A 27,370-nucleotide genomic window follows, 5' to 3' on the forward strand; every position below is an offset into this window, starting at 1 on the left:
TAATAAAAAAGACATAATAACAAGTGTTGAGAAGGATTTGGACCTTTATATTGCTGGTGGGAATGTAAGTGGTACAGCTGCTTTGGAAAGCAGTTTAGCCCTTCCTCAAAATGTTAAAAATCTAGGTATCATATGACTCAGTAATTCCAATTCTAGATATAGCCAAGAGAAATTAAAACATATCCACATAAAAACTGCACAAATATTCATAGCAGTATAATTTTTTTAAGTTTTTATTTAAATTCCAGTTAGTTAACATACAGTATAATATTAGTTTCAGGTGTACAATATAGTGGTCGAACACTTCCCCATTTAGCACCTGGTGCTCATCACAAGTGCACTTCTTAATCCCCACCACCTATTTAACTCCTCCCCTCACCCACCACCCCTCTGGTAACCGTCAGTTTGTTCTCTATACTTAAGAGTCTGTTTCTTGGTTTGCCTCTTTTTTTTCCCCTTTGCTCATTTGTTTTTTTCTTAAATTCCACATATGTGTGAACTCATGGTATTTGTCTGACTTATTTCACTTAGCATAATACTATTCTATCTCCATTCATGTCATTTCAAATGGCAATATTCCATTCTTTTTTATGGCTGCGTAATATTCCATCATATATATCCCCCATGTCTTCTTATCCATTCATTAGTCAGTAGACATTTGGGCTGCTTCTGAGAAGCAGCATTATTTTTAAAGCCAAAATGTAGAAACAACCCAAATGCCCATCAGCTGATGAATAGATAAATAAAATTTGATATGTCCAACAATGGAATTTTTTTTTAGTATAGTTGACGCACAGTGTTCCATTAGTTTCAGGTATACAGCATAATAATTCAACTTTCTCTATACCTTATGGTATTCTCACCACAGGTGTGGTTACCATCTGTGACCATACAATGGTATTATAGTTCATTGACTATAATCCCTGTACTGTGCCTTTTATTCCCATGACTTTTTCATTTCCATAACTGGAGGCTTGTGTTTCCCCCTCCCCTTCAACCATTTAGCCCATCCTCCAACCCCCTCCCCTCTGGCAACCATCAGTTCAAACAATGGAATGGTTTTTTGGCTATAAAAAATGAAATACCAATATAAACTCCCAATAGGGATGATCCTAAAGCACATTATGCTAAGTGAAAGAAGACAATTATAAAGACCACATGTTAAATGATTCTATTCAAATGAAATGTCCAGAATGGGAAAAATCTGAAGAGACATGAAGTAGATTAGTAGTTACTTAGGGCTGGGGGTGGGGTTAAGGGGTATAGAGTGGAATTTCTTTTGGGAAAGATTGAAATGTTATAAAATTAGGTCATGGTGGTGGTTGTACAACCCTGTGAATTTATTTAAAAAAACGAGTCATATACTTTAAGTGGGTGAATTGTATGGTATGTGAATTATATTTCAGTAAAGTTGTTTAAAAAAGAAAATGATAGGTTCATGTGTTAGAGATTCCCAGTAAAACGAAGGATTGTTGGAGTTGGAAGATTCATCTTTGTACATACTGAAATTACTGCTGATTATGATAGAAATACTATTGGAAAAAGTGACAGCAAGCCTGAAACTAACATCTTCAAAAAATAAGGGAAAATTGGGGCGCCTGGGTGGCTCAGTTGGTTAAGCGACTGCCTTCGGCTCAGGTCTTGATCCTGGAGTCCCTGGATCGAATCCCACATGGGGCTCCCTGCTCGGCAGGGAGTCTGCTTCTCCCTCTGACCCTCCCCCCTCTCATGTGTTCTCTCTCATTCTCTCTCTCTCAAATAAATTATAAATCTTAAAAAAAAAAATAAGGGAAAATAACCTGAGGGAGAGTAGGTTATTGAAACCAGAAGGGGTATGTGGTAGTATAGTTTGATGATATAAGATATAAAGCTGAGTGCTTTTATGATGGAGAGGGAGTATGTTTTGGAAGTGGAAATGAGGAACATCAAGAACACCTACTTCCATGTTGGAATCCTGAGATAGAAGAGGTGTGGAAGAGAAATCACTTAAGAGGAAGTAGGGTCATCAGGGGATAGTGTATGTTATTAATAAACTTTTATATTAATCATAAAACGATTCTGAAATATATAGGTAACTTTCTTAATACCTTCTGTTTCCTACATGGGCTTTTTGTTCTGTTACTTTTTTTTTTTTACACTAATTATACATATCTTGAAGCTTGAGTCTGTTTTATGAATTACTTAATCAAATTGGTGTTTTCACCAATTTGGCTGTTTGACATTGTTAATGTCCAAGGCTGCATAATGGTCTGTTCGGATTTATTCATTGTTTTATGATAGAATAGGGGATGTGGATACTTGCCAAGTTGTATTTCTAACTTACAGAAAGTTTGTCACCTCACTAGGCTGCTGTCTCTCCAGAAGTCAGAGGGAGTTGATAAGTTGTAATGATTGCTAGTATTCACAGTATGGATATAGGAAGAATGTGCTCTTTTTCTGTAGGTATTTATCCTTCCTAAGTCTTCCAGTTAGCACGGACAGCCTCTTTTATGACTGTTCCAGTCAATACCTTGTGAAAAATACTTCAGTTCACTTGAGAAGGTTTCTCAATACAGAAATGTAATTGATTTTGGTAATATGAAATATCCTGGTCATCTTTGAAAAATCAGTCCCTAAAAATAGCACCAAATTTTTTAGCAAGATAATTGGTATGTTGTTAATTATTCATAAAGGTCTTAAAATTTTTGGAGAATCTGATACATAGATCAGTGAATCTAGAGATGTAAAATAATAGGCTTAAATAAAAATCATTCAATAATAACTCCATGTCTGAACCACTCAGTTTTGGCTGCCCCAAAATAAGATTGGTGAAAACTGTAGATTCCACGTGTGCCACTGTTGTAAAGTTATTTAATCCCTTGCTAATATTGTCCATGAAGTTGATTTGGTCGTCAAACTATGTGATTTGAATGGTGACAGTCTTGGATTTTAAAAAGTTATGCATAAAAATACAAAGGCAATAAATTTATTACCATCTATTATGGTTCAAGCAGAACTAATACTAAAAATGATCAGACTGGTATGATCATGACATTGACCATTCAGAAAAGATGCTGCTCATTGGATCGTATTAGTACTTACTAACAGCCCTGGATCTAGACATTACTTTCGGTGTTTTGTTACCAAATTTAATTTTAATCATAAGTCTTCACAGTAGATCTTATTTTCTCCATTTTTCAAATGAAAACCCCAAGATGTAAAGAGGTAAATAACTTAGGCAACATCACCTAGCAAATTGTTTGAACTAGGATTTGAACATAGTTTTTTCTGGCTCTAAAGTCTGTCATTTTTACTGTTATACTGCCTTGCTAAACTTAAAACCCACTCTCCACTCTGTCAGGGACTGAGTCCACAGTAGTTTATCACTTGTTTGGAAGAACTGGTGTTTTGCCAGTTTTAGAATTTTCTGCAAAATAAGCATTGTTTCTATCAATACTTTCTAAACATTTTTCTTTCTTGTATATATTAGGACGTCTTGCATGGCTGGTATACTTAGTTGGGACAGTTGTTGGAGGAAGGTTAACATATACCAGTACAGATGAACATGATGCTATGGATGGAGAATTATCCTGCCGGTAAGTAATGGCCACAAAATTTACAGACGAAGTAGTTAAGAGATTTAGTTATTGAACTGGTATTATGAGTTAAAACATTTTGTACCTGGCCTTTTGAGGAAGGTATTATTTTCTTTTTATTGGTGAGAAAACCAGGGCATAGAGGTTAACTGATTTGTAGAAGTCAAATCTCTAGTAAGTATTATGGTCAAATATATTTTAAACTTGCATTCAAATAGTGTGATGAAGATTTAGGTTGCTTTTTATTTCTTAGGACCTGCTTTAGCAGGCAAAATTGCTGTGTATTGGGTGGTGGCAAAATTGGGGTGAAGTATATCTGGTCAAAAAGCAATGGATAGTCAATTACCCAGTACAAGCTTTGTTTATGATTGTTGACTAGATTTTTCACCTCATGACCATAGTCTTAATAAGAAGCAATGAATTACTTGCCTTAACACTGAGGAAAATTCCTACATGTGAATAATACATGTGAGTTGGTTTTCTATATATTTTAATTTATTTTTATAACATTTTTCTTCATAACTAAGTAATGTTTTTATTGAACACTTAAGTATTTCAAATAAAAAGAAAAGTCATATATTAATTTGGAGATAACTATTTCTGTCATTTTGCTAAATACCTTTGAGTCTTTTTAATTAATACTTGAGGATATATGTACATTATATGTGTCTTTTTCAACATTTTTTGAACAAAAATTATACTATAATACTGTTTTGTAAACTAAAATGGAGATAATAATAGCTAATTCATTTTGGGCTATTATAAGGATTCAATGAGTCAATGTTTTTAAGATGCTTAGGACAATGCCTGGCAAATAGTAAGCACTCTATTACCACACACCCCTCTCCCACCAACCCCCCTGACACTTTTTTTTTTTAAATCAAGCATAATACTGTGAACATTTTACCTAGACATTAAATATTCTAAGCTGTACCATAATTTTTTTTTTTAAGATTTTATTTATTTATTTGAGAGACAGCGAGAGAGAGCACAGGTGGTGGGGAGAAGAGGGAGAAGCAGGCTCCCCGGTGAGCAGGGAGCCCGACGTGGGGCTCGATCCAGGACCCTGGGATCATGCTCTGAGCCAAAGACCGATGCTTAACCGACTGAGCCACCCAGGCACCCCAGCTGTACCATAATTTAAACATACCCCAGTTTTTGGAATTTTAGCTTGTTTCTCAATTTTTCTATATTGTAAACTGCTTTGAGGTGAATGTTCTTTTAGTTATATCTTTATGTAGGTCAAAATAATTTCATTAGAGTTAATTCCTAAAGGCTGAATAGCTGGGTGAATAGTCTGCAGCATTTTAAAGAGTCACCAAATGACCTTCTGGAAGAATTGTACCAGTTTATTCTCTGAACTCAAAGGCTCTGAGACTTAACCATTTTTTCTGCAGTTGAACTCTAGATAATAGTGTTCTTATCTTTGCCAGTTTATAGATAACAAATGTCTTGTTTTGATTTCTGTTGCTTTGGTTACAAGTGGTGTCAAATATTTTTTCCATTCCAGTTTTTCCCAATTGCATTTTCTCTTTGTGGTTTTTAAATATATATAGATTGTATCATTTAGCTGCTTTTCTTTTGTGATTATCTTTCTTAATTTATCTATAAGAACTCAGGGTATATCAAAATCTTAATATTTAGTATTCATTTTGAAAGTGTTTTCTCCATGTTTTTAATTTGTTTTAGAAATTTCTCTTTTAGGGGCGCCTGGGTGGCTCAGTCGTTAAGCGCCTGCCTTCGGCTCAGGTCAGGATCCCAGCGTCCTGGGATCAAGCCCCGCATCGGGCTCCCCGCTTGGCGGGAAGCCTGCCTCTCCCCCCTCCACTCCCCCTGCCTGTGCTCCTCTCTCACTGTGTCTCTCTCCGTCAAATAAATAAATAAAATCTTAAAAAAAAAAAGAAATTTCTCTTTTAATGGATTTGAATATTTATATGTTGAGATCTATGAATTTTTCCCTTCATATTTTCCCCTTTGTTCATGCTTAGAAAGGTTGTTCCACATCTAGATAATAAAAATATTCACCTAGATTTTCTCCTAGTTCTTTTATGGTTTCATGGTTTTTATGCTTTTATGGTTTTTATATTTAATTTTTAATACATTTGACATTTATTTTATATACTTCTTCCGAAGTTTCCATTGTGTTAACCAGTTAATGCAAACCCCACCCTTTACTGACTTGAAATGCTGCTTATATCTTTACACAGTATTCTTAGGTCTTTTTCTGAGCCTTTCATTCTTTTCCACTGATCTTAGAAGTCTGTTTTCCTCTGTCTAGAATAGAAATATAAGGGAAGTAATCCATTGCTTCTTACTAAGGCTGTGGTCTTGAAGTAAAAAATCTAGTCAACGATCATAAACAAAGCTTGTATTGGGTAATTGATTATCCATTGCTTTTTTTAAAAATTTTTTTATTGTTATGTTAATCCCCATACATTACATCATTAGTTTTAGATATAGTGTTCCATGATTCATTGTTTGTGCATAACACCCAGTGCTCCATGCAGAACGTGCCCTCCTCAATACCCATCACCAGACGAACCCATCCTCCCACCCCCCTCCCCTCTAGAACCCTCAGTTTGTTTCTCAGAGTCCATCGTCTCTCATGGTTCGTCTACCCCTCCGATTTCCCCCCCTTCATTCTTCCCCTCCCGCTAACTTCTTTTTTTTTTTTCCTTAACATATATTGCATTATTTGTTTCAGAGGTACAGATCTGAGATTCAACAGTCTTGCACAATTCACAACGCTTACCAGAGCACATAACCTCCCCAGTGTCTGTCACCCAGCCACCCCATCCCTCCCACCCCCCACCACTCCAGCAACCCTCAGTTTGTTTCCTGAGATTAAGAATTCCTCATATCAGTGAGGTCATATGATACATGTCTTTCTCTGTTTGACTTATTTCGCTCAGCATAATACCCTCCAGTTCCATCCACATTGTTGCAAATGGCAAGATCTCATTCCTTTTGATGGCTGCATAATATTCCATTGTATATATATACCACATCTTCTTTATCCATTCATCTGTCAATGGACATCTTGGCTCTTTCCACAGTTTGGCTATTGTAGACATTGCTGCTATAAACATCGGGGTGCACGTACCCTTTCGGATCCCTACTTTTGTATCTTTGGGGTAAATACCCAGTAGTGCAATTGCTGGGTCATATGGTAGCTCTATTTTCAACTGTTTGAGGAACCTCCATACTGTTTTCCAGAGTGGCTGCACCAGCTTGCATTCCCACCAACAGCGTAGGAGGGTTCCCCTTTCTCCACATCCCCGCCAACATCTGTCATTCCCTGTCTTGTTAATTTTAGCCATTCTGACTGGTGTGAGGTGGTATCTCATTGAGGTTTTGATTTGGATTTCCCTGATGCCGAGCAATATTGAGCACTTTTTCATGTGTCTGTGGGCCATTTGGATGTCTTCTTTGGAAAAATGTCTGTTCATGTCTTCTGCCCATTTCTTGATTGGATTATTTGTTCTTTGGGTGTTGAGTTTGATAAGTTCTTTACAGATTTTGGATACTAGCCCTTTATCTGATAGGTCATTTGCAAATATCTTCTCCCATTCTGTCGGTTGTCTTTGGGTTTTGTTGACTGTTTCTTTTGCTTTGCAAAAGCTTTTTATTTATTTATATTTTTAAAGATTTTATTTATTTATTTGAGAGAGAGAGAATGAGAGACAGAGAGCACGAGAGGGAAGAGGGCAGAGGGAGAAGCAGACCCCCTGCTGAGCAGGGAGCCCGATGTGGGACTCGATCCCAGGACTCCAGGATCATGACCTGAGCCGAAGGCAGTCGCTTAACCAACTGAGCCACCCAGGCGCCCAAAAGCTTTTTATCTTGATGAAGTCCCAATAGTTCATTTTTGCCCTTGCTTCCCTTGCTTTTGGCGATGTTTCTACGAAGAAGTTGCTGCGGCTGAGGTCGAAAAGGTTGCTGCCTGTGTTCTCCTTTAGGATTTTGATGGACTCCTCTCTCACATTGAGGTCTTTCAACCATTTGGAGTCTATTTTTGTGTGTGGTGTAAGGAAATGGTCCAGTTTCATTCTTCTGCATGTGGCTATCCAATTTTCCCAACACCATTTGTTGAAGAGACTGTCTTTTTTCCATTGGACATTCTTTCCTGCTTTGTCAAAGATTAGTTGACCATAGAGTTGAGGGTCCATTTCTGGGCTCTCTGTTCTGTTCCATTGATCTATGTGTCTGTTTTTGTGCCAGTACCATACTGTCTTGATGATGACAGCTTTGTAATAGAGCTGGAAGTCCGGAATTGTGATGCTGCCAGCTTTGCTTTTCTTTTTCAACATTCCTCTGGCTATTCGGGGTCTTTTCTGGTTCCATACAAATTTTAGGATGATTTGTTCCATTTCTTTGAAAAAAGTGGATGGTATTTTGATGGGGATTGCATTGAATGTGTAGATTGCTCTAGGTAGCATTGACATCTTCACAATATTTGTTCTTCCAATCCATGAGCATGGAACGTTTTTCCATTTCTTTGTGTCTTCCTCAATTTGTTTCATGAGTATTTTATAGTTTTCTGAGTACAGATTCTTTGCCTCTTTGGTTAGATTTATTCCTAGGTATCTTATGGTTTTGGGTGCAATTGTAAATGGGATTGACTCCTTCATTTCTTTTTCTTCTGTCTTGTTGGTGTATAGGAATGCCACTGATTTCTGTGCATTGATTTTATATCCTGCCACTTCACTGAATTCCTATATGAGTTCTAGCAGTTTTGGGGTGGAGTCTTTTGGGTTTTCCACATAAAGTATCATATCATCTGCAAAGAGTGAGAGTTTGACTTCTTCTTTGACGATTTGGATGCTTTTTGACCAGATATATGTCACCTCAATTTTGCCACCACCCAATCCATACCACTATCACTCTACCAAAGTCCTTAAAATTATTAGACCTAGTGGTGGCATTTTCCTTCTTTGCTATTCTTAAATATATCCCTGAGTATTTAATAAATTTGTTGCCATTCTGAATAGAAATTTTCTCTTCATTTCATACTCTTTTTAACCTTTAAACTAGCCCTTGTTTTAGTGAAACTTGAGTCTGAATGGAACGTAGATATTTTTAGGTTTCCTAAGATTTATTTCTAGTATCAAATAACTTTATGAATGGGGGCATTCTTAGAATGCTTTCGTTAATTTTAAACAGTGAATAATTTACCTCTGTGCCATCTTTTAATATAACATTACATAATTTAGTAAAGTGAAAAGTAAGTATACTTTTTTGCTGTAGTTTGATTTTTGAAAGTTTTCATCATCAAGTAGAGAAATACTCCCTGGCATTATTTTCCTGAGAAATATATAACAGGAAATAAACAAAAGCAGGTGTATATTTGCTAAGGAAATAAATAAAAGCAGGTGTGTATTTGCCAAGTACAAAATTTTAAATTTTTCTTTAAGCAACAAACATATTTAACTTTAAATAAGATTTGATTTGTGTTTTAGCCATTCCCTAGAAAACAAAGTGTTAGGTGAAGTTTATGGTCTAAGGCTTTATTGAGGGGTGGGGAGAACACTGCATTTTCAAGGAAGAAAAAATGAAGGAAAAGGAAGAGTGAGAGAATAAGAGAAAACAAATAGAGTCGGTGCTCCTAATTCACAGATTTCATTTTTGCAGATTTGTGTACTTGCTAAAATTTATTTGTAATCCCAAAGCCAATACTCATGGTGCTACTGCAGTCATTTTTGGATATGTGCTTGGTGGTGAAAAATTTGAGTTGCCTGATACCCACTTTCCCAGCTGAGGTTGAACAGATACTCTGCCTTCTTGTTTCATACTCTCATGCTGTAAATAAGTGTCCTTTTCATTGTATGTGCCATATAGCTCACATTTTTGTGCTTTTTGTAAGTGGTTTTGCTGTTTTACAGTGGCCCCCGTTACAGTGCTGTAGTGCTGTCTATTGTTCCTAAGCACAACAACAAACCTGTAAAGTCCCTTACAGAGAGAATGTATATATTAGGTCTGCCTCGTTCAGGCACAAGTTGTTGTGCTTTTGGCCATGAGTCAATGTTAATGAATGAACAATATATTAAATAAGTTGTCTTTATTTTATTTATTTATTTATTTTAAGATTTTATTTATTTATTTGACAGAGAAATCACAAGTAGGCAGACAGGCAGGCAGAGGGAGAGGGAGAAGCAGACTCCCTGCTGAGCAGGGAGCCCGATGCGGGGTTCGATCCCAGGACACTGGGACCATGACCCGAGCTGAAGGCAGACGCTCAACCAGCTGAGCCACCCAGGCACCCCTAAATAAGATGTCTTTAAAGAGAAACATAGATAAAACAAAGTTATGTGTTGATTGGTTGATGAAAATATTGTGACCGGAGTTCCTCAGGAACCTAACCCTGTGTCTCCTCTGGGAACGCAGTGGTTCAGTATTCACTCATTCACTTTTCACAATGCCTTTTTAGAACATAATTACCATGAATACTGAGAATTACATCTATAAGGTGGTACATCACACACCTGGTGTGAATTAAAAATTTTTTAATTTATCAATTTTATACCAATTTCATATGAAGAAGTTCAAAGTAACTGGAACCATAATACTGTTGCCTTCTGTGTGTTGTTATATGATACCTTTCTAACTCCTGGGAGAACACTACCAAATTGGAAGATTGTGAAGCTTCTGCCAGGAGTTTTCCCCAGAGGCCACATGGAACCACTGTGTTTGAAACAGTATGATGGTGGGAAGATGGGGAACTATGGGCAAGCCATTTTTCTATTTCCTTACTTCTGCGTCCCATTTCTTTTTTTTTATTAAATTTTTTTTAATTTATCAATTTTATACATGTAGATCTAATTCATTCATTTTAAGTCATACAATATCAATTGAGTAAATATGGCACAGTTTATTTCCCTATTGATAGACATTTGTATTGTTTCTTTTTTTTTTATTATTGTTATGTTAATCACCATATATTACATCATTAGTTTTTGATGTAGTGTTCCATGATTCATGTTTTGCATATAACACCCAGTGCTCCATTTAGTACGTGCCCTCTTTAATACCCATCACCAGGCTAACCCATCCCTCCATCCCCCTATCCTCTAGAACCCTCAGTTTGTTTCTCAGAGTCCATCGTCTCTCATGATTCGTCTCCCCCTCCGATTTCCCCCGCTTCATTCTTCCCTTCCTGCTATTTTCTTCTTTTTTTTTTTTTTCTTAAACATATAATGTATTATTTGTTTCAGAGGTACAGGTCTGTGATTCAACAATCTTACACAATTCACAGCACTCACCATAGCATATACCCTCCCCAATGTCTATCACCCAGCCACCCATCCCTCCCACCCTCCACCACTCCAGCAACCCTCAGTTTGTTTCCTGAGATTAAGAATTCCTCATATCAGTGTGTCCCATTTCTTACTGAAGTCTACTCCTGGGGTATTTAACTTTTTCATACTTCGTAGCTATGTTCGCTGGCCTCTTTGAGGTGCCATTGGGGAAGCAGAGCTTCTGTTGGTCCCGCTGAGTTGGGAGGTAGGGGCTGGAGCTGTCAATAGACCTCTCTTCTCCCTGGGTGAGGATTTACAACTGCAGGAACTTTGTGAATTTTTATTGGAGCTACAAGGCGAGTAGTTGAGGCCAGAGGTGGGGTGAGAGGTAGTAGTGAGGTTGGTGGGTATGTAAACAGGGCTAAGCAGATTCAAAGTGGGGCATTGAAAAAACATAAATATGTGTTTTAAGATATTGAGATTTTAAATTGAGTAAGAATGATGTTTTATGTAGAATTTTAAAATACCAATTTCATATGAAGAAGTTCTAAGTAACTGGAACCATAATACTGTTGCCTTCTGTGTGTTGTTATATGATACCTTTCTAACTCCTGGGAGAACACTACCAAATTGGAAGATTGTGAAGCTTCTGCCAAAAACCTATATGCTATTTTATCAGGAAAAGTTTAATATTCATAAAAGCTCCCAATATTATGATCATTTTAATTAAAACATGTTACTTAAACATATTTAAATATGCTCTCTTAACTTAGCAAATAAATTTATTTGTGCTCAGGGGCGCCTGGGTGGCTCAGTCGTTAAGCATCTGCCTTCGGCTCAGGTCATGATCCCAGTGTCCTGGGATCGAGCCCCGCATCGGGCTCCCCACTCCGCGGGAAGCCTGCTTCTCCCTCTCCCACTCCCCCTGCTTGTGCTCCCTCTCTCGCTATGTCTCTCTCTCTGTCAAATAAATAAATAAAATCTTAAAAAAAAAAAAATTTATTTGTGCTCAGTCTATGCAATTCTAATTAAATAAAAATAATTTTGTAGTCATTTCAGTTTCATTCATCATTACCAGAATGTAAACCTCTTGAGAGTTTACCCAGAGATTTTGTTTTATTCATCCTGTATCCCTTCTGTTTGCTCGTGCTAGTAGACTGGCTGCTTCTTTCAGGCTTATTTCTTTTGTTTACACCACCCTCCATCTCTCCTTGTTTCTCTGACCTGTTCATCTCCCTGTCGTCCCTCATCATTCATTGAAACCTTTGACAGCTAGCTCAGAGTTTTGTTCTCTTTCCCAAACTCTGCTATCTTATGGATGACTTCAACTTCTTTCCCATGAGATCATGTTACTCTACTCTTCTCTATTTATAAGCTTCCAGTGGCTTCCTGTCACACTTGAGACAAATTCCAGGGTCCTGGTCATGGCTCAGAGCTTCCTGTACTACCTCTCTGACTTTGTTTCCTACCCTTTCTCATTCAGCTCCTGGCCTCCTTGCTGTTCTTTGAGTGTTCCCAATATATTCTCCCTTTAGGGCCTTTGCTTGCACTTCTCTTCTGCTAGGAATGCTTTCTTCTAAATGTTTGTATAGTCCTCCTTCACTTCAGTCCGGTCTCTACACAGCTGTCTCTTTCTGCTCTGACTTCCCGGTCCAAAATAACATCCTTATCCTAGTTCATTTTTTTCATAGAACTTACTACCTCTTGATGTTTATTTGTTCATTCCACTAGAGTAAGGGAAGGAATAAGCTTTATCTGCTTGGTTCACTGCTGTATTTTTATCTCATCTGCCTGGCAAAACCTTAATCCTGAAGGAATTCAGAGTTTTCTCCTATTTGTTGAGTGATAATAAAAGAAATTATAAACCTCTGTATATAGGTACCATTTGTCAATTAAGGTATCATTTTTACCTCAGCTGAGCTCTCAGAATTGCTCAGTGATTCTCTGTTTAGTAATTCTTGTCTTCTGACTTCCAAATACATGTTGAACTGTTTCACTTACATGTTCTGTTTCACATGTGTCTTCAATTCAGTAACTAAAATTAAACTCATCTCTTCCTTCTCCTTCCAGCCCTGACTCTCTTCACGTGTCTCATCACCATCCACTCATTTGTCTAAGCCTGCATCCCAGGAGTTAAGGAATCCTTAACTTTTCCTTTTATCTCTCTCCAACATCCATGTAGTCTTCATCTTCAGATCCTGTCAGTTCTACCTTCTAGTTAGGCCAGTTAGTCAAGTTGTTTCTATCTCCCCTGCCATTTTAGCTCCTATCATCTTTCATATGGGTTCATGCTGCAGTTTTAAATAGATACCTTGCTTCCTCTCTGGCTTTCTGAAGTACAGATCTGATTATGTCAGTGCTTTGCTCAAACTCTACAATGCTTTCCATTGCTATTGGGATTAAAATCAACATGGCTCATCAGGTTCTTCATGATCTGGCTCCTGCCTGTCTCATTAGCCTCATCTCCTGCTGCTGATTGCTTTATAGCCATATTGAACTTTTTTCAGCTCTTAAATGAGCCATGCTTTTTCTTCCCTCTCTAGTTAGCTACACAGGCTTTCTCCTTTCTCTCAACACACTCTTTCTTTGCCCTGTTCCATCCTAGAATATTATGAATCTTCACTAATTTCTTTGTATTGTTTATTATAGCACTTGTCATTCTTTATTTTAATGGCTTGTTTTATGTCTTTCCCTTTATAGACTATAGATATCTGGAGGACTGGGAATGTCTATATCTTGTTCACTGTTATATTCTGGACTTCTAATGCACACCTGCCGTATAGTAGCCCCTCAGATATTTGTTGACTGAATGAATACTCATTTACTTGGATAGGTAGGGGAATATAAACAACTGAGTATCCAAAATTCATTTCTTTGAATTTGAAATGGTGTGCTTATACTTGGACCAAATTATTTAATGATATATTTGTCTTTTTATTCCCTCCGTGCTCTTTACCAAAAATAATTTAACATAGTGAAAAAAATAAATGTAGGATAATAAGTTGAAACTGAAAGTGAATATTAGATATGCAATACAAGCTTTGGTCTTAAGTACTTTTCAAGGTGGTCACAGATCTTTGAAGGGCACTGTGGCAGAGACTACCAGCTGTACAGTGTCTCTGCCTCCCTGCTTCTGAAGTCATAGAATACCTGATTCTTTTGCCAGGCATGTGGCCACCTGAATAAAGAGTAGATTTACTAGACTCTCTTGCAGCTAGGTGTGGTTAAGTGATTGTGTTCTAGGCAGATGTGGTATGTGCAAGACATGTGGACAAAATGGGTGGATCTGAAGTACCCATCATCAACCAGAAAAGTGATTGTGTGAATGGAGGCAAGTATAACAACAAGACGAAAGGCACCTGAGTCTCTGGCACACCATGGAGCACTAGCTAGTCCTGGAGCGCTGTCTTGGATATTTGCCTGAGAGAGAAATAAATATCTATATTGTTTAAGCCATGGTTATTTGGACGTTAGGCTGTTGCAGCTGAACTTCTTGTACAGCTACCAAAACTTCTTTGACAAATGGATCCTGTACCCTGCTGGGGACGCTTTCCTGCTTTCCTGCTGGGATGCCATTTCCTCTTAGGCAAATGCAAATCACCAGCTTCACTTGAGTTATAAAGGCATCCCAACAAACTGTCTTCTGGTTTCACATCTTCCTAGGGTTTTGGAATGTATGTTATAAAAAGGAAATAAAAGTAAAGGAGCAAGTACATAGAATCAAAAAGAGCTAGAATAGGAAAAGGGAGGTCCCACTCAGTAAAGAATTAAAAAAATAAGATATGTCTGTTTAAGTCACGTGAAATATCACCTGGATCTAGACATAGTTTGATGCATATATCTATTTATTTAACTAAAAATTACTCCCAACTATCTGCTAATTCAGAAATACCCAGACTGAAAGCTTTGTCACTCCTCTCAAAATTACAGAACAGACACATCGTAGGAAAAAAAAAACCCTAGCAACCTGGCTACAGTAATCTAATTCTTAAATTTGTTCTTCAATAAGTTTCCCTTCATAAATTTTAATGGTATTAAAGATATTAGGTAAATGAAGGTTACTTTTAAATAATATAAATATAGGAAATCATAACCATAAAATGATTTTCAACATATTATTTCATAATACTTTGGCAACAAGTACCAACTTTCTTTTTTTTTCCATTATTTCTTAAGGATTGTTATTTATTTATTTATTTGACAAAGGGAGTGCAAGGAAGAGCAGAGGGGGAGGGAGAGGGACAAAGCAGATATCCCTCTGAGTTCAGAGCCTGACTTGGGGCTCAGTCCCAGGACCCCAAGATCATAACCTGAGCTTATCCCAGAAACCAACAGTCAGACGCTTAACTGACTTAGCCATCCAGGTGCCCCACAAGTCCCAGCTTTTTAAAAGAAGTTCATACACTATAACCTAGACACTGTAGAATTCTTTGGAAGTAGGGAAGAGGGCAGTAGTTATATTTCCCTGAAATCTGAGTTTACATTCAGAATGAGATGCTTAAATTTTGAGATAGTCTTTAACATTTTATATCCATTAAAAATAATGTTTTGGGAAAATATTAAATAATATGAAAAAGGTAATTGATCAAGATATATTTATTGAGACTGATTGCCGGAATAGAACACAAGGTCCGGTAAAGTAATCTGAATGCATAAATGAACCCAGTGTATATGATAAGGGATGTAGTTGAAATGGTGAGCAAATGATAGACTATATAAGAAAGAAATGGTGTTGAAGCACCTGGCTAAAATGGGGAAAATGGGAAAAAATGTTGATCCATACCTCACAAAATGTGTTCAAGATAAGTTCAAATGTATCAGAGAGGTAAATGTAAAAAAAAAAAAAAAAAAAGAAAAAAAAGAAACAAGCAAACAAAAATACCTCAGATTTAGGTAAGACCTTGTTAGTACGCATAATCCATTTAAAAAATTGATGAAAGGGGTGCCTGGGTGGCTCATTCGGTTAAGCATTTAACTCTTGGTTTCGGCTCAGATCATGATCTCGTGGGTGGTGGGATTGAGCCTCAAGTCTGGCTCTGCACTTAGCGAGGAGTCTGCTTGAAGATTCTCTCCCTCTGCACTCCACCCGCACTCATGTCTCCACCCCGCACTCATGTCTCCACCCCGCACTCATGTGTTCTCTCTCTAAAAGAAATAAATAAATCTTAAAAAAATTAGTGAAAATTTTGCAAACCAAAAACTTCTCTGTAGCATTAAAAAACACCATAATCAAAGTCAAGAGACAAATGAAAACTGAGGAAAAATATTTACAGCTGAATCAAAGGCAAAGGACTCCGTTTTCTAATATATAAAGAATTTGTAGAAATCAACAATAAAAAGACAACCCAGTAGGAAGAATTGGCAAAGGATGTGGACAAATATGTTACAGACAAGGACATATATATGCTTTAAAACGTGGAAAAATTTTAACCTCACATACATGAGAGAATGCAAAATAAAACTGCACTGAGATGCCATTTTTCAGATTTCAATGAATTTTAGAGTTTCTTATCATCTGAATTATCTGAGTGTATATAAACACTTACAGACTGATGATAAGAATATAAATTGTTTCAATTTCTGTGGAGAGCAATTTATTAATAGTATCAACATTATACAAATTTATGTTCTTTAAACTAGTGGTTTTACTTTTAGAAGTGTATGTTATAATAATGTACATGTGTGAAATGATGTGTACAAGATGGTTAATTGCAGCATTGTTGCAACAGCAAAAAATTTTAAGCCGTGCCCATGTGTAGGAGAATGTTTGAAAATATAATGGTATATTCATGTAATAAAATGTTAAACAGCTGCAAGAGAGAATGAGGAAGTTCTTAATAGCTGACAAGGAAAGATCTGTAAGATAGTTAAATGGAAAAAGCTAGGTTTGGAATCATAAGTATAGTATGTTCCATATGTTGAAAGGAGTTGGGAGGAGAATATATAGTCATATTTGCCTGTATATACATTTAAAAAAATCTCTAGAAGGACATATAAACTGTTAACAGCATATGTATATGTTCCTGTGTGCATGCACGGAAGGAAGCGTGCAGGTCAGGGCTAGACATAGCTGCCTTTGTGCAGTTAGAAAAAAGAAGACAAAGGTGCCGGTCCTCAACAACCCCTACATCTTGGCTCTTAAAAAAGATGATTCTAATAAGCTGATTTTGTTAACATCAGGCACTTGGCAGCCATCCACTGGAAACTTTTAATGAAAATAGGTAATACAAGGATTTCTCTTTTGAAAACTCTAGACTAAGCTTTTCATTATATTGAATTACATTTTTTCTCTAGGAAATCTGACTTAACCTTCAGTTAATTTATGATTATCTGGTAATAATAGTTGTGTACTTGTATTAAAAATACTTGATTTTATTAAGATCACCTTGTAAATTATTCCAGATAAAATTTTTATTATTCATTGAAAATATGACCCCCAAATATATAATTATATAAAAACATAAGGTTTATTGAAAAAGTAAAATACAAAACTACACATTCAGTATCATTTTTCTTTTACCAAAATTTTATATACAGATATTAATTTATGTCTGTATATATCTTATATATAGTTATAGGTATTTACTTATATATATGCATAATATTTATATGTATATGTCATATGCATTTATATGTAAATTTTTAATGAAATAACAAGTATGTCCTTGTAGGTTTCTGTGTATATACACGTATGTGTAGGTCTTAGGAAAAAGACTAGAAGGAATTAGGGACTTAGACCAAATTGTAGTATCTCGTAGTACTCTCTTAGTAGTAAGATTTCAGATGTTTTTAAAAATATTTTCTTTATTAGCTTTTGTATTTTTCGACATTTTACAGTGATTATATATTATATTACATTGACAATAAATGTTTTAATGTTGTTTCTCCAAGAACTTTTACTGAAGCTTTTTTTCTCCTTCATGAAAAGAGTTTTTCAGCTTATATCTTTAATGGATACCGGATTGCCTCAGTGTTCTAATGAGAAAATAGAGCTTGCAATTCTGTGGTTCTTGGATCAGTTTCGTAAAACGTATGTTGGCGATCAACTTCAAAGAACCTCAAAGGTAGGTTTTTACTAGAGATTTTTTTTTAAAATGTTACCGAAAATAAGGAAAGATGTTCACATATAGTAGCTTTAAGCTGAATGATATATTTAGGTAATTTCTACCTAAGAAATTTAATTGATCAATTGAAATCGATTGATTAATTGGCATTGAAGGCAACGTGAGATTAATTTGCTTGTTTTATGCCTAGATTTACCATTTTCTTTGAAGATTGATTGGCAGAGTTAGTGAATATTTTTTATGTGGCTAGTCATTAAATAATTAAGATTATTTTAAACACTTTAATAGATTTTGCCTTATATTTATTTCAAGGTTTAAAACAAAAGATTTACTCTTTTAGTAGTTCTGGGATTTTGGGGGGCACTTATTTATGTGGTTTCCAGTAAATTTTTCGCTCATTGCTCGGCATTTTTACATGATAACTGATGAGGACCAGGAGAGCTAGACATGTCTTTGAGAGGCCACAGTTAAATCACCTTAACATAGAGGACACTCGTAGTATGATGATTGAAAATTTAGCATCAACAAATTTAGATGAATAGATCTTAAGACATAATGAGGGATTATTGAGGGCATTTATGTGAACTCTAACCGGATATTTAGTAGTACTTGTGACACTGAGTAAGATCTATGAGGTTTTCTTCTTCTGAAATAGTAACTCTTTCCAAGCCTTCTTTGTAAGAAGTCCTGAGGATAGTCTTATCTCCTCTGGATTTATAGCTTCTATCAGTAACATTGAAGGATTTCTTACTTGAAATATTTAGAATAAGCTTTTTATTTTGAACTGAGCTTTTTTCCCCATGGGCAATTTAGCATAACCTTCAATACGTTTATGATTTTCTGTTCGTAATAGTCGTATAATAGTGGGAAAAATTTTTGTTTGATTTTGTTAAATCATCCTTTAGTTTATCTTTGCTTTTTCAGAAAGTGATATAGCTTGATGCTTCCTTTGTCAAATGTATTGTGATATTTTATTGCCATTTCAATAAAATTTTCTTAGAATTTAGGTCCTATTGAACGAGACCATTAGGGAGAAAAAGGAGTAAGTAGAAATAAATGTTTTAGTTTGATAGTAAGACAAATTAGAGTCAGACAAAAATTACATGATATGAAATTTATACAGGGTACCTCTTTTTAAAATCCCAGTTGTGTTACTCGAAGGTTGAGAATAAATCGAATTATGATAAATTGTCTTATTTTAAATGTACTCAGAGAGTTTGATATTTTGCTTTCACAAAAGTGAATACTCTTCAAACATTATAATCCAATATTTGTTTGGTCTGGGTCTTACATCACAATAGTGCAACATGGAGTGAAAAGCCTTCATATTAACTGTATTTAAAGTACTTGGAAAGATGTATGTAAAATGACACTAGTTGTTTACAGCAATGGGATTTAGGAATTTTTTTCCAAAATTTTTATTTGTCGTATTAAAAAAAGAAGAAAAAATATATATGGGAGTTTCAGATATCAAGAAACAGGTCACAGAAAAATACAGACATATTTATATATCTTTTAATACAAGGTAATTGTGGAAAAAAGTGAATTATACAAGGTCAGTTTTTCTTTTTTGAAAGAGCTTACATATTAAGAAAAAAATGAACATATCATCAGACTGGTGTTGATTCTTTCATTATAATTTTAACATTTTTGGTGTATGCATCTAATGCTGTTTTTTTCAAAGAGTGTTTAGTCCTACAGTGATTTTATTTCTAGGGCATTCCTACTGCACAGTCCTAAAGGGAAGCCAGAGCTTTCTGCTTTCCTTTTCTCTGGCTTGTCTGCCAATCTGCCTTTATAGGAGCCTCGAGGAGGTTTTTGGGGGGTCCTTGATACGGGCCCTGGCACTCCTCTAGGAAATCTTCATACTCCTAGTCCTTACAGTAATCCTACAAAGTTGGTATTATTTTGTTGTTTTGCTTTTTCAAAGTTGGTATTATGGTTCCCATTTTACAAATGAAACAAAAGACCATCTGAGACATTTATTAAGTTCTCTACACACTAGTTTTCTGGCAACCAACCAAGGAAGACCAGATGGAAAATATTTTTTTTTGGTGAGTATATTGTCACATTCCAAATTGTGGCGAAAAAAGGGGAGAGTGTTAGATACTAGTAGGCAAAAAATATTTAGTGTGCACTTACTTTTTTAATCAGGAACTGTACTAAACACTCTTAAGCATTATCTCATTTAATTGAATCATACAGAGCATGACTTACAAAGTTCTTCCCAGTCTTTTTTCTACGTATGTCACCGGTTACGTGCTTCAGTCCTCCATACTCCATACTTGTACTGCATACTTTATGTGTACTAAACTTTTCTCAGCTCCTTCAACAGTTTGTGTTCTCTGCCGATTCTGGGTCTTTGGACAAAATGTTTCCTCTGCCTAGAACATTATTTATTTTAAATCAAACTTCCACCTGCCTTACTCTGCTGACTCCCCAACTTTATCTTTCATATCAGATACCCCATCCTTTAGGATGACCTTCTTAAATTCTGGGAGAGTTCCCTTTTTCTCTGTGTTCTGTATTTTAGCATTATTACACCGCATTGTAATTGTTTGTTAGCAAAACATATATTGACTATAATTTGGGTTAGGACTGTCTCTGCCTTTTTTATTATCACTTCCAAGTGCCCGGCATATTGCTCATATGCCTTCTACTAGATAATGGTTGAATGTATGTATATATATAGTAGAATTCCATAGGATTTGGGCCTAGATCTCATGCATAATACATTCATGTGATAAAGGCTACGTTCTTGAGTTGGAAAATGATGCTGACTTTAGTGAAATTATTTGGCAGGTTTAAAGAAGGTATCCTGCTAAGCATCTTGAAATTTTTACATATGCATAATAAGTGCTTCAGGAACCCAGGTGGAATCATTGAGGAATCCTAAGTGATGTATAAAATAGAAGTATGTGCTATAAATGAGAAAGAAGAGTCATAAATTATAGCTGTAGGCATTTATTGAAGAAATAGTCTGTGTCCAGGATTTCACATAGCATTTGACAGGCATCTGATTTCATCTCACAAAGACCTGTGGGAATAGTTGTTTTTATTAACACTCTGCCCACCCCTTCTTACAGATTTGGAAACTGAGGTTTGGAATGGTTAATTAATGTGTTTAAATGGTTGAATCTGGATTTGAACCCAGGACACCTGATAACAGAGCCTGTGATGCTAATCACTTTGCTGCATTGCCTCCTGTTGGATCTTTAATATCGAACAGGCCTTTCAGTCTCAGTAGGTCTTACTTAATCTCCTGAAACCCATTCCACCCACTGTCCAGTTTTGAGGAGGAATGACTGTGAACCCAAAATTTCCACTTTGTTCTTACTTGTTATATCTGATCTGTCACCTAATCTTGCTGATTTTATTTTCTTAATATCTCTCAGCTTCACTCTTTTCTCAGGCCCTTAGGTTTTATCCTTATTGGTACTGCTTGTCATTTCTCACTGGACTTCAAAAGTCTTCTGACTGTCCTCTTTGTTTCCTTTTTTGCCTTTTCCCCACTTCATTTTCCATACTGCCACCAAAGTCATCTTTCCTTCAGTAGAAAACCAGAGAGAATTTGCCCATAAAAAATCTGAATGCTTTGCTATATTTGCTTCAGATCTGTATATTTTTAAATGAAACATTAATGGCCCGTTGTTGCTCTGATTCTGCCCCCAAAGTAACCATTATCCTAAATTTAGTGTTATTTTCATTCATGATTTTCTTCTATTCCCACATTTCTATGTATTTATAACAAAACATAGCACTGTTAACTTTATAGAAAATTAGTATGCAGAAACTTGCTGTTTTTGATCCACATTATTTTTGAGATTTATCCATGGTGATACATATAGTCCTAATTTATTTTAGATATTGAATGGTATTACAGTATATTACTGTGCCATTACATACTCATTTTTCTGTTAATATATGTTAGATTGTTTCCAGTTTTAAAGATTATAGAAAATCCTGCAGTAAACCTTCTAATAACTTTTCCCTCATTCATGTGTATGAGTGTCTTGAAGGTAAATACTGGGAGTGGAATTGCCGGGCTGTAGACTACATATCTTCAGCTTTACAAGATATTATCAAGTTGCCCTCCTAAGTGTTTGAATAGTTTATTCTCCCTCTCCCAGCACAGTATGTGTTGCCGTATGTTGTCTCAATACTTGTTTTTGTCAGACTTTAAAATTTGCGGGGGCTCCTGGGTGGCTCAGTTGGTTAAGCGACTGCCTTCGGCTCAGGTCATGATCGGCTCAGGTCCCTGGATCGAGTCCCGCGTCGGGCTCCCTGATCGGCAGGGAGCCTGCTTCTCCCTCTGACCCTCCCCTCTCTCATGTGCTCTCTCTCTCTCATTCTCTCTGTCTCAAATAAATAAATAAAATCTTTAAAAAAAAAATTTGCGGAATTTCTCTGCTTGAAATTCTTATTGGCTTCTCATTATATATAAAATAAGCTCCTTATTATGGTCAGGTTTTTCCTACCTTTGCAACCTTTTCTTTTGACACTGCATTCTACTATATGACCTGTTTTATGTGTGCTACACTTCTTTCCCTCTTGCCTATTCCTACTTACTATCCAATGAATATTAATAAGTAACTACTGCATATTAAGACCAGGGATAAATGGCAAATGGGATGGTCCATCTCTCCACTAAGTTTGTAATTACAAGAGGAAGATGGGCAAATGAAAAATAATAAAATTTACCCCCACTTATACATTGAAATGGTATATAAATAAGGAAAAGGCAGACTATTACATAAAGGATGCTAGACTTTTGGTTATATCTATGTAAAAATTTGGATTATTACTTCACAGCATACAAAAATCAAATCTAAGTTAGTGAATCTTAGTGTGAAAAGCAGGAGATTATGATTTAGGGATAGGAAGGATTTTTTTTAAGGCATAAAAAAGCCCAAACTCTAAATGCAAAGGTTGATTAATTCTGCCCATATTAAAAATAAAAATTTCTGCAGCTCAAAATACACAATAAACAAAATAAAAAGACAAGCTAGAGATAGGATAAGACCCTATACATGTACCTTAAAGAGAATCAATATTCAGTTATGTAAACAATTTCTGTGAATCAATAAGAGAAAAACAGCCTAATAGAAAAATGGGCCAAAGAGATGAATAAACAATTTACAAAAGAGGAAATCATAGTTTCTAATCAACATGAAAAAATATTCGTCCTTTCATGGACTTAGGGAAATGCAAATTAAAGCTATAGTGAGATACCATATCATACCTGTTACCTGGAGACAGTTAAAAAGTCTGATGAAAGCATGTATTTGTGAGGAAGTAAAATAGGAAACACTCCTATACACTTCTAGTGGAATCCAAACCAGTAAAATGTTTTTGGAAAATAGTTTAGTAATATTCTTGGAAGGTTGAAAATACGTATACTCTTGGACTAGGTGAAAACTGTAAAACATTGTTGAAAGAAATGAAATGAGGCCTAAATAAATAGATATATACCATATTTATGAATTGGAAGACTCAATATTGTTAAGATTTGTTAAGTAAGGTATGATAACAATATGTCATCAACTAGAGAATTTCAATAGAGATAGAAATTATTAAAAATAGAAAAAAATAGAAATTCTGTAGTTGAAAAGTACAGTAATTAAAAATGAAAAGGTCACTAGAAGGCCTCAACAGTATATTTAAACTGGCAGAAGAAAAAACTAACAAACTTGAGGATAACGTCTTAAGCATCTGCCTTCAGCTCAGATAGTGATCTCTGAGTTCTGAGATCAAGCCCTGAGATGGGCTTCATGCTCAGCGGGGAATCTGCTTGAGATTCTCTCTCACCTCTCTCTCTGCCCCTCCCCCACTCCCTTGTGTGCATTCTCTCTCAAATAAACAAATCTTTAAAAAATAAATAAATAGAGCAATAATGGCTTAAAACTTACCACATTTGATGAAAAACATTGCACATCAGAGAAGTACAACAAAGGTCCACATTAAAAACATATCATAGTAAAAATACTGAAAGAGAAAATGTTGATAGCAGCAGGAGAAAAAATATCATCAGTTACCAGAAGGGAGGAAGGTGGGGGGATGGGTTAAATAGGTGATGGGGATTAAAGAATGCACTTGTGATGAGCACTGGGTGATGTATGGAAGTGTTGAATAAAAACTTTAAAGAAAAAGAAAACTACTCATTACATGCAAGGGGACACCAATTAGATTAATAGCTGATTAGTCTTTAGAAACAGTAGAGGTAGGAAGATAGTTGGACGACATGGTCAAAGTGCTGAACCAGTAACCAATAATTCCATGTCCAGCAAAACTATCTTGGAAAATTAAAGACACTACCAGGCAAACAAAAACAGAGAATTCATTGCTTTCAAAGCTGCCTTCTAAGAAATACTAATGGAAGTACTTTAGGCTGAAAGCAAGTGACCTGAGATAAATCCACATGAAAACACAACACTCATTATATATAAAATAAGCTCCTTATTATGATCAGTGAAGGTAATTAAGCAATTATAAAATATAATACTTTTAACTGATTTAAAAAGCAATTGTATAAGGCAATTACATATTTTATGCACGTATACACTGTATTGATGGCATATAACATACGTAATATGTACTATATTTGCCAATAATAGCATAAAGAAGATAAGTGGAGCAAAGTTGGGGGCTAAGGAAATGACACAAGATGGCAACTCAGATCCACAAGAACCAATAAAAAAGAACCGGAAATGGTAAATAAGAAAGCTGATATAACAGATACTTTAGACATATGTTTTTGCTCTCTTTCTCTCAACTTCATTAAAAGATGTAAAATTAAATGAAGAAATAATTATCACGATTTATTGTTGGATTTATAACATATAAAGATGTAATATATTTTATCATATAATAACAATAATATTACAAAAAGGGAGAAAAAGGAATAGAGCTATATAGGAATAACATTTCTTTATCTTTTGGAATTAAGTTAGTATAAATCTGAGGTAGATTCTGATAAGATGAATATGGTGAGTCCTAGGGAAACTACCCAGAAAGTAACTAAAAAATATATAGTAAAAAAAATTATTAAAGTTATTAAAATGTTACACTAGAACATATTCATTTAATGTAGAAGGAGCACAGGAAGGCTAGAGAAAAAAGTGACAGAAATGAGGGACATAGATCTAACAATATAAATAATCACATTAAATTTAGACTGGGTTATGTAACCCAACCAATAGTAGAGATTATTAGATTGGATTTTTAAAAAAATAATGTTGCACATGCTATCTATGTATAGAGCACACATTTTAAATTCAAGAATACAAATAGATTGAAAGTAAAAGGATGGCCAAAGATATATCACATAGACAGCAACCATTAAAAAGCTGGAGTGGCTATACTAATACCAAACAAAGTAAACTTTAAAACAAAAAAATGCCACTAAGGATAAACAGGAACATTTTATAATGATAAAAGGGTCAACCCATGAGGAAGATATAGCAATTATAAACATATATGTACCTAACAGCAGAAGCCCAAAATATATGAAACTAAAGCTGACAGAAATAACAATACAAGTTGAAGACTTAAATGCCCTAGTTTTAATAATGGATAGAACAACTAGGCAGAAGGTCTTTAAGGAAGTTGTAGACTGGAACAACACTATAAACCAACTAGACCGTAGACGACTGTAGAACACAACACCCAGCAACAGCAGAATATGCATTCTTTTTTTTTCTAAGATTTTATTTATTTGACACAGAGAGAGCACGCACAAGCAGGGGGAGCGGCAGGCAGAGGTAGAGGGAGAAGCAGACTCCCCACTGAGCTGAGAGCCTGACATGGGGCTCAATCCCAGGCCCTGGGATCATGACCTGAGCCGAAGGCAGACACTTGACTGAGTCACCCAGGTGCCCCCAGAATATGCATTCTTATCAAGTACTCACAGAACATTGCCCAGAACAGACTATATGCTCAATCATAAAACAAGACTCGATAAGTTTAGAAGAATTGAAATAGCACAAAGTATGTTCTCTAATCACTATGGAATGCATAGAAATCAATAACAGAAAGAAATGTGAGGAACCTATAAGTATGTGGAAATTAAACAACACACTTCTAAATAACCAGTGAGTCAAAGAAGAAATCAAAAGGGAAATTAGGTAATAATTTCAGATGAAAGAAAATGACACAACATACAAAACTTACAAAATTTAGCTAAAGCAGTATTCAGGGGTAAATTTATAGCTGTAAACACGTACTTTAAAAATAAAGAAATATCTTAGGTAAATAGCCCAACCTTCTACCTTAACACACTGGCAAAATAAGAAGAAACTAAACCTAAAGCAAGCAGAAGGAAGGATATAATAAAGATTAGAGTAGAAATTAATGAAATAGAAATTTGAAAACAATAGCAGAAGTCAGTGAAATCCAAACTTGGTTCTTTGTAAAAAAAATAAAATGAAATTGACATACCTTTAGCTACATTGACAAAAAAGAGAGTACTAAAATCAGGCATGAAATAGAGGACATTACTATTGACTTTACAGAAATGAAGATGATTATCATGGAATATTATGAACATGTGAATGCCAGTAAGTTAGATAACTTAGATGGAAAGGAAAAGTTTGCATAAAAATATAAACTCCTGAAACTTTTATACAAGAGAATATAGAAATCTGAATAAAAGTATGACAACTAAAGAGATTGAATTAGTCATCAGACTACCCACAAAGAAGAGCCTGGGCCCAGATAGATTCCCTAGTGATTTCTACCAGACATTCAAAGAATAAATACCAATTCTTTATAAATGCTTCCAAAAAGTGGAAGAGGAGGGGACACTTCCCAATTCATTCTGTGAGGCCAGTTTATACCAAGTTTATACCAAGACCATATAATTACAAAAAAAAAAAAAAAAGTACTCACCAATATTTCTAATGAATATAGATACAAAAATTTTTTTTAAAAATACAGGCTAACTGAATCTAATGACTTATAAATACTTTCCTCTGATCAAGAGCAAGACAAGGATGTCTCTTTACTTATATTAAACATTGTACTAGAGGTTCTGGTCAGGGATATTAGACAATAAAAATTAAATAAAGGCACCTAGTTTGGAAGAGAGGAAGTAAAACAATCCCTGTTCACAGCTGGCATGATCTTGAATAATATAGAAAATCTTAAGAATCACCTAAAATACTATTAGAACTAACTTTAAAAATTGGTAGGTTTGCAGAATAGATGATCAGTATAAAAAAATCATTTGAGTTTCTGTACACTTGCAATAAACAACCTGTTAATCAAACATTTCATTTACAATAGCATTAAAAAGAATTAAATACTTAAGAATAAATTTAACAAAAGAAGTACAGAACTTATAAACTGGAAACTACAAATCATTGTTGGAATAAATAAAAGAAAACCTAATAAATGGAAAGATAGCCCATGGTCATGAATCAGAAGACTTACTATTGGGGTACCTGGGTGGCTCAGTTGGTTGAGCATCCGACTCTTTTGGCCCAGGTCTTGGTGTCAG

The 27,370-nt window shown here is 35.4% G+C and overlaps 1 protein-coding gene across 2 annotated transcripts in view; it reads left to right on the forward strand.

Annotated features, from left to right (window-relative positions):
* The window catches only part of RANBP17 (RAN binding protein 17), a 323,820-nt gene that overhangs the window by 53,024 nt on the left and 243,426 nt on the right, over positions 1-27,370 (forward strand). For both annotated transcript variants that reach the window (XM_035014133.1, XM_035014141.1), the window contains 2 exons: positions 3,470-3,575; positions 17,739-17,874. In XM_035014133.1, the coding sequence (XP_034870024.1) occupies positions 3,470-3,575; positions 17,739-17,874 (242 nt within the window). The remainder of the gene's footprint in view (positions 1-3,469; positions 3,576-17,738; positions 17,875-27,370) is intronic.

Source organism: Mirounga leonina, unplaced genomic scaffold (assembly GCF_011800145.1).
Source record: "Mirounga leonina isolate KUSES-001 unplaced genomic scaffold, KU_Mleo_1.0 Mir_104, whole genome shotgun sequence".
Taxonomy (NCBI): Eukaryota; Metazoa; Chordata; class Mammalia; order Carnivora; family Phocidae; genus Mirounga; species Mirounga leonina.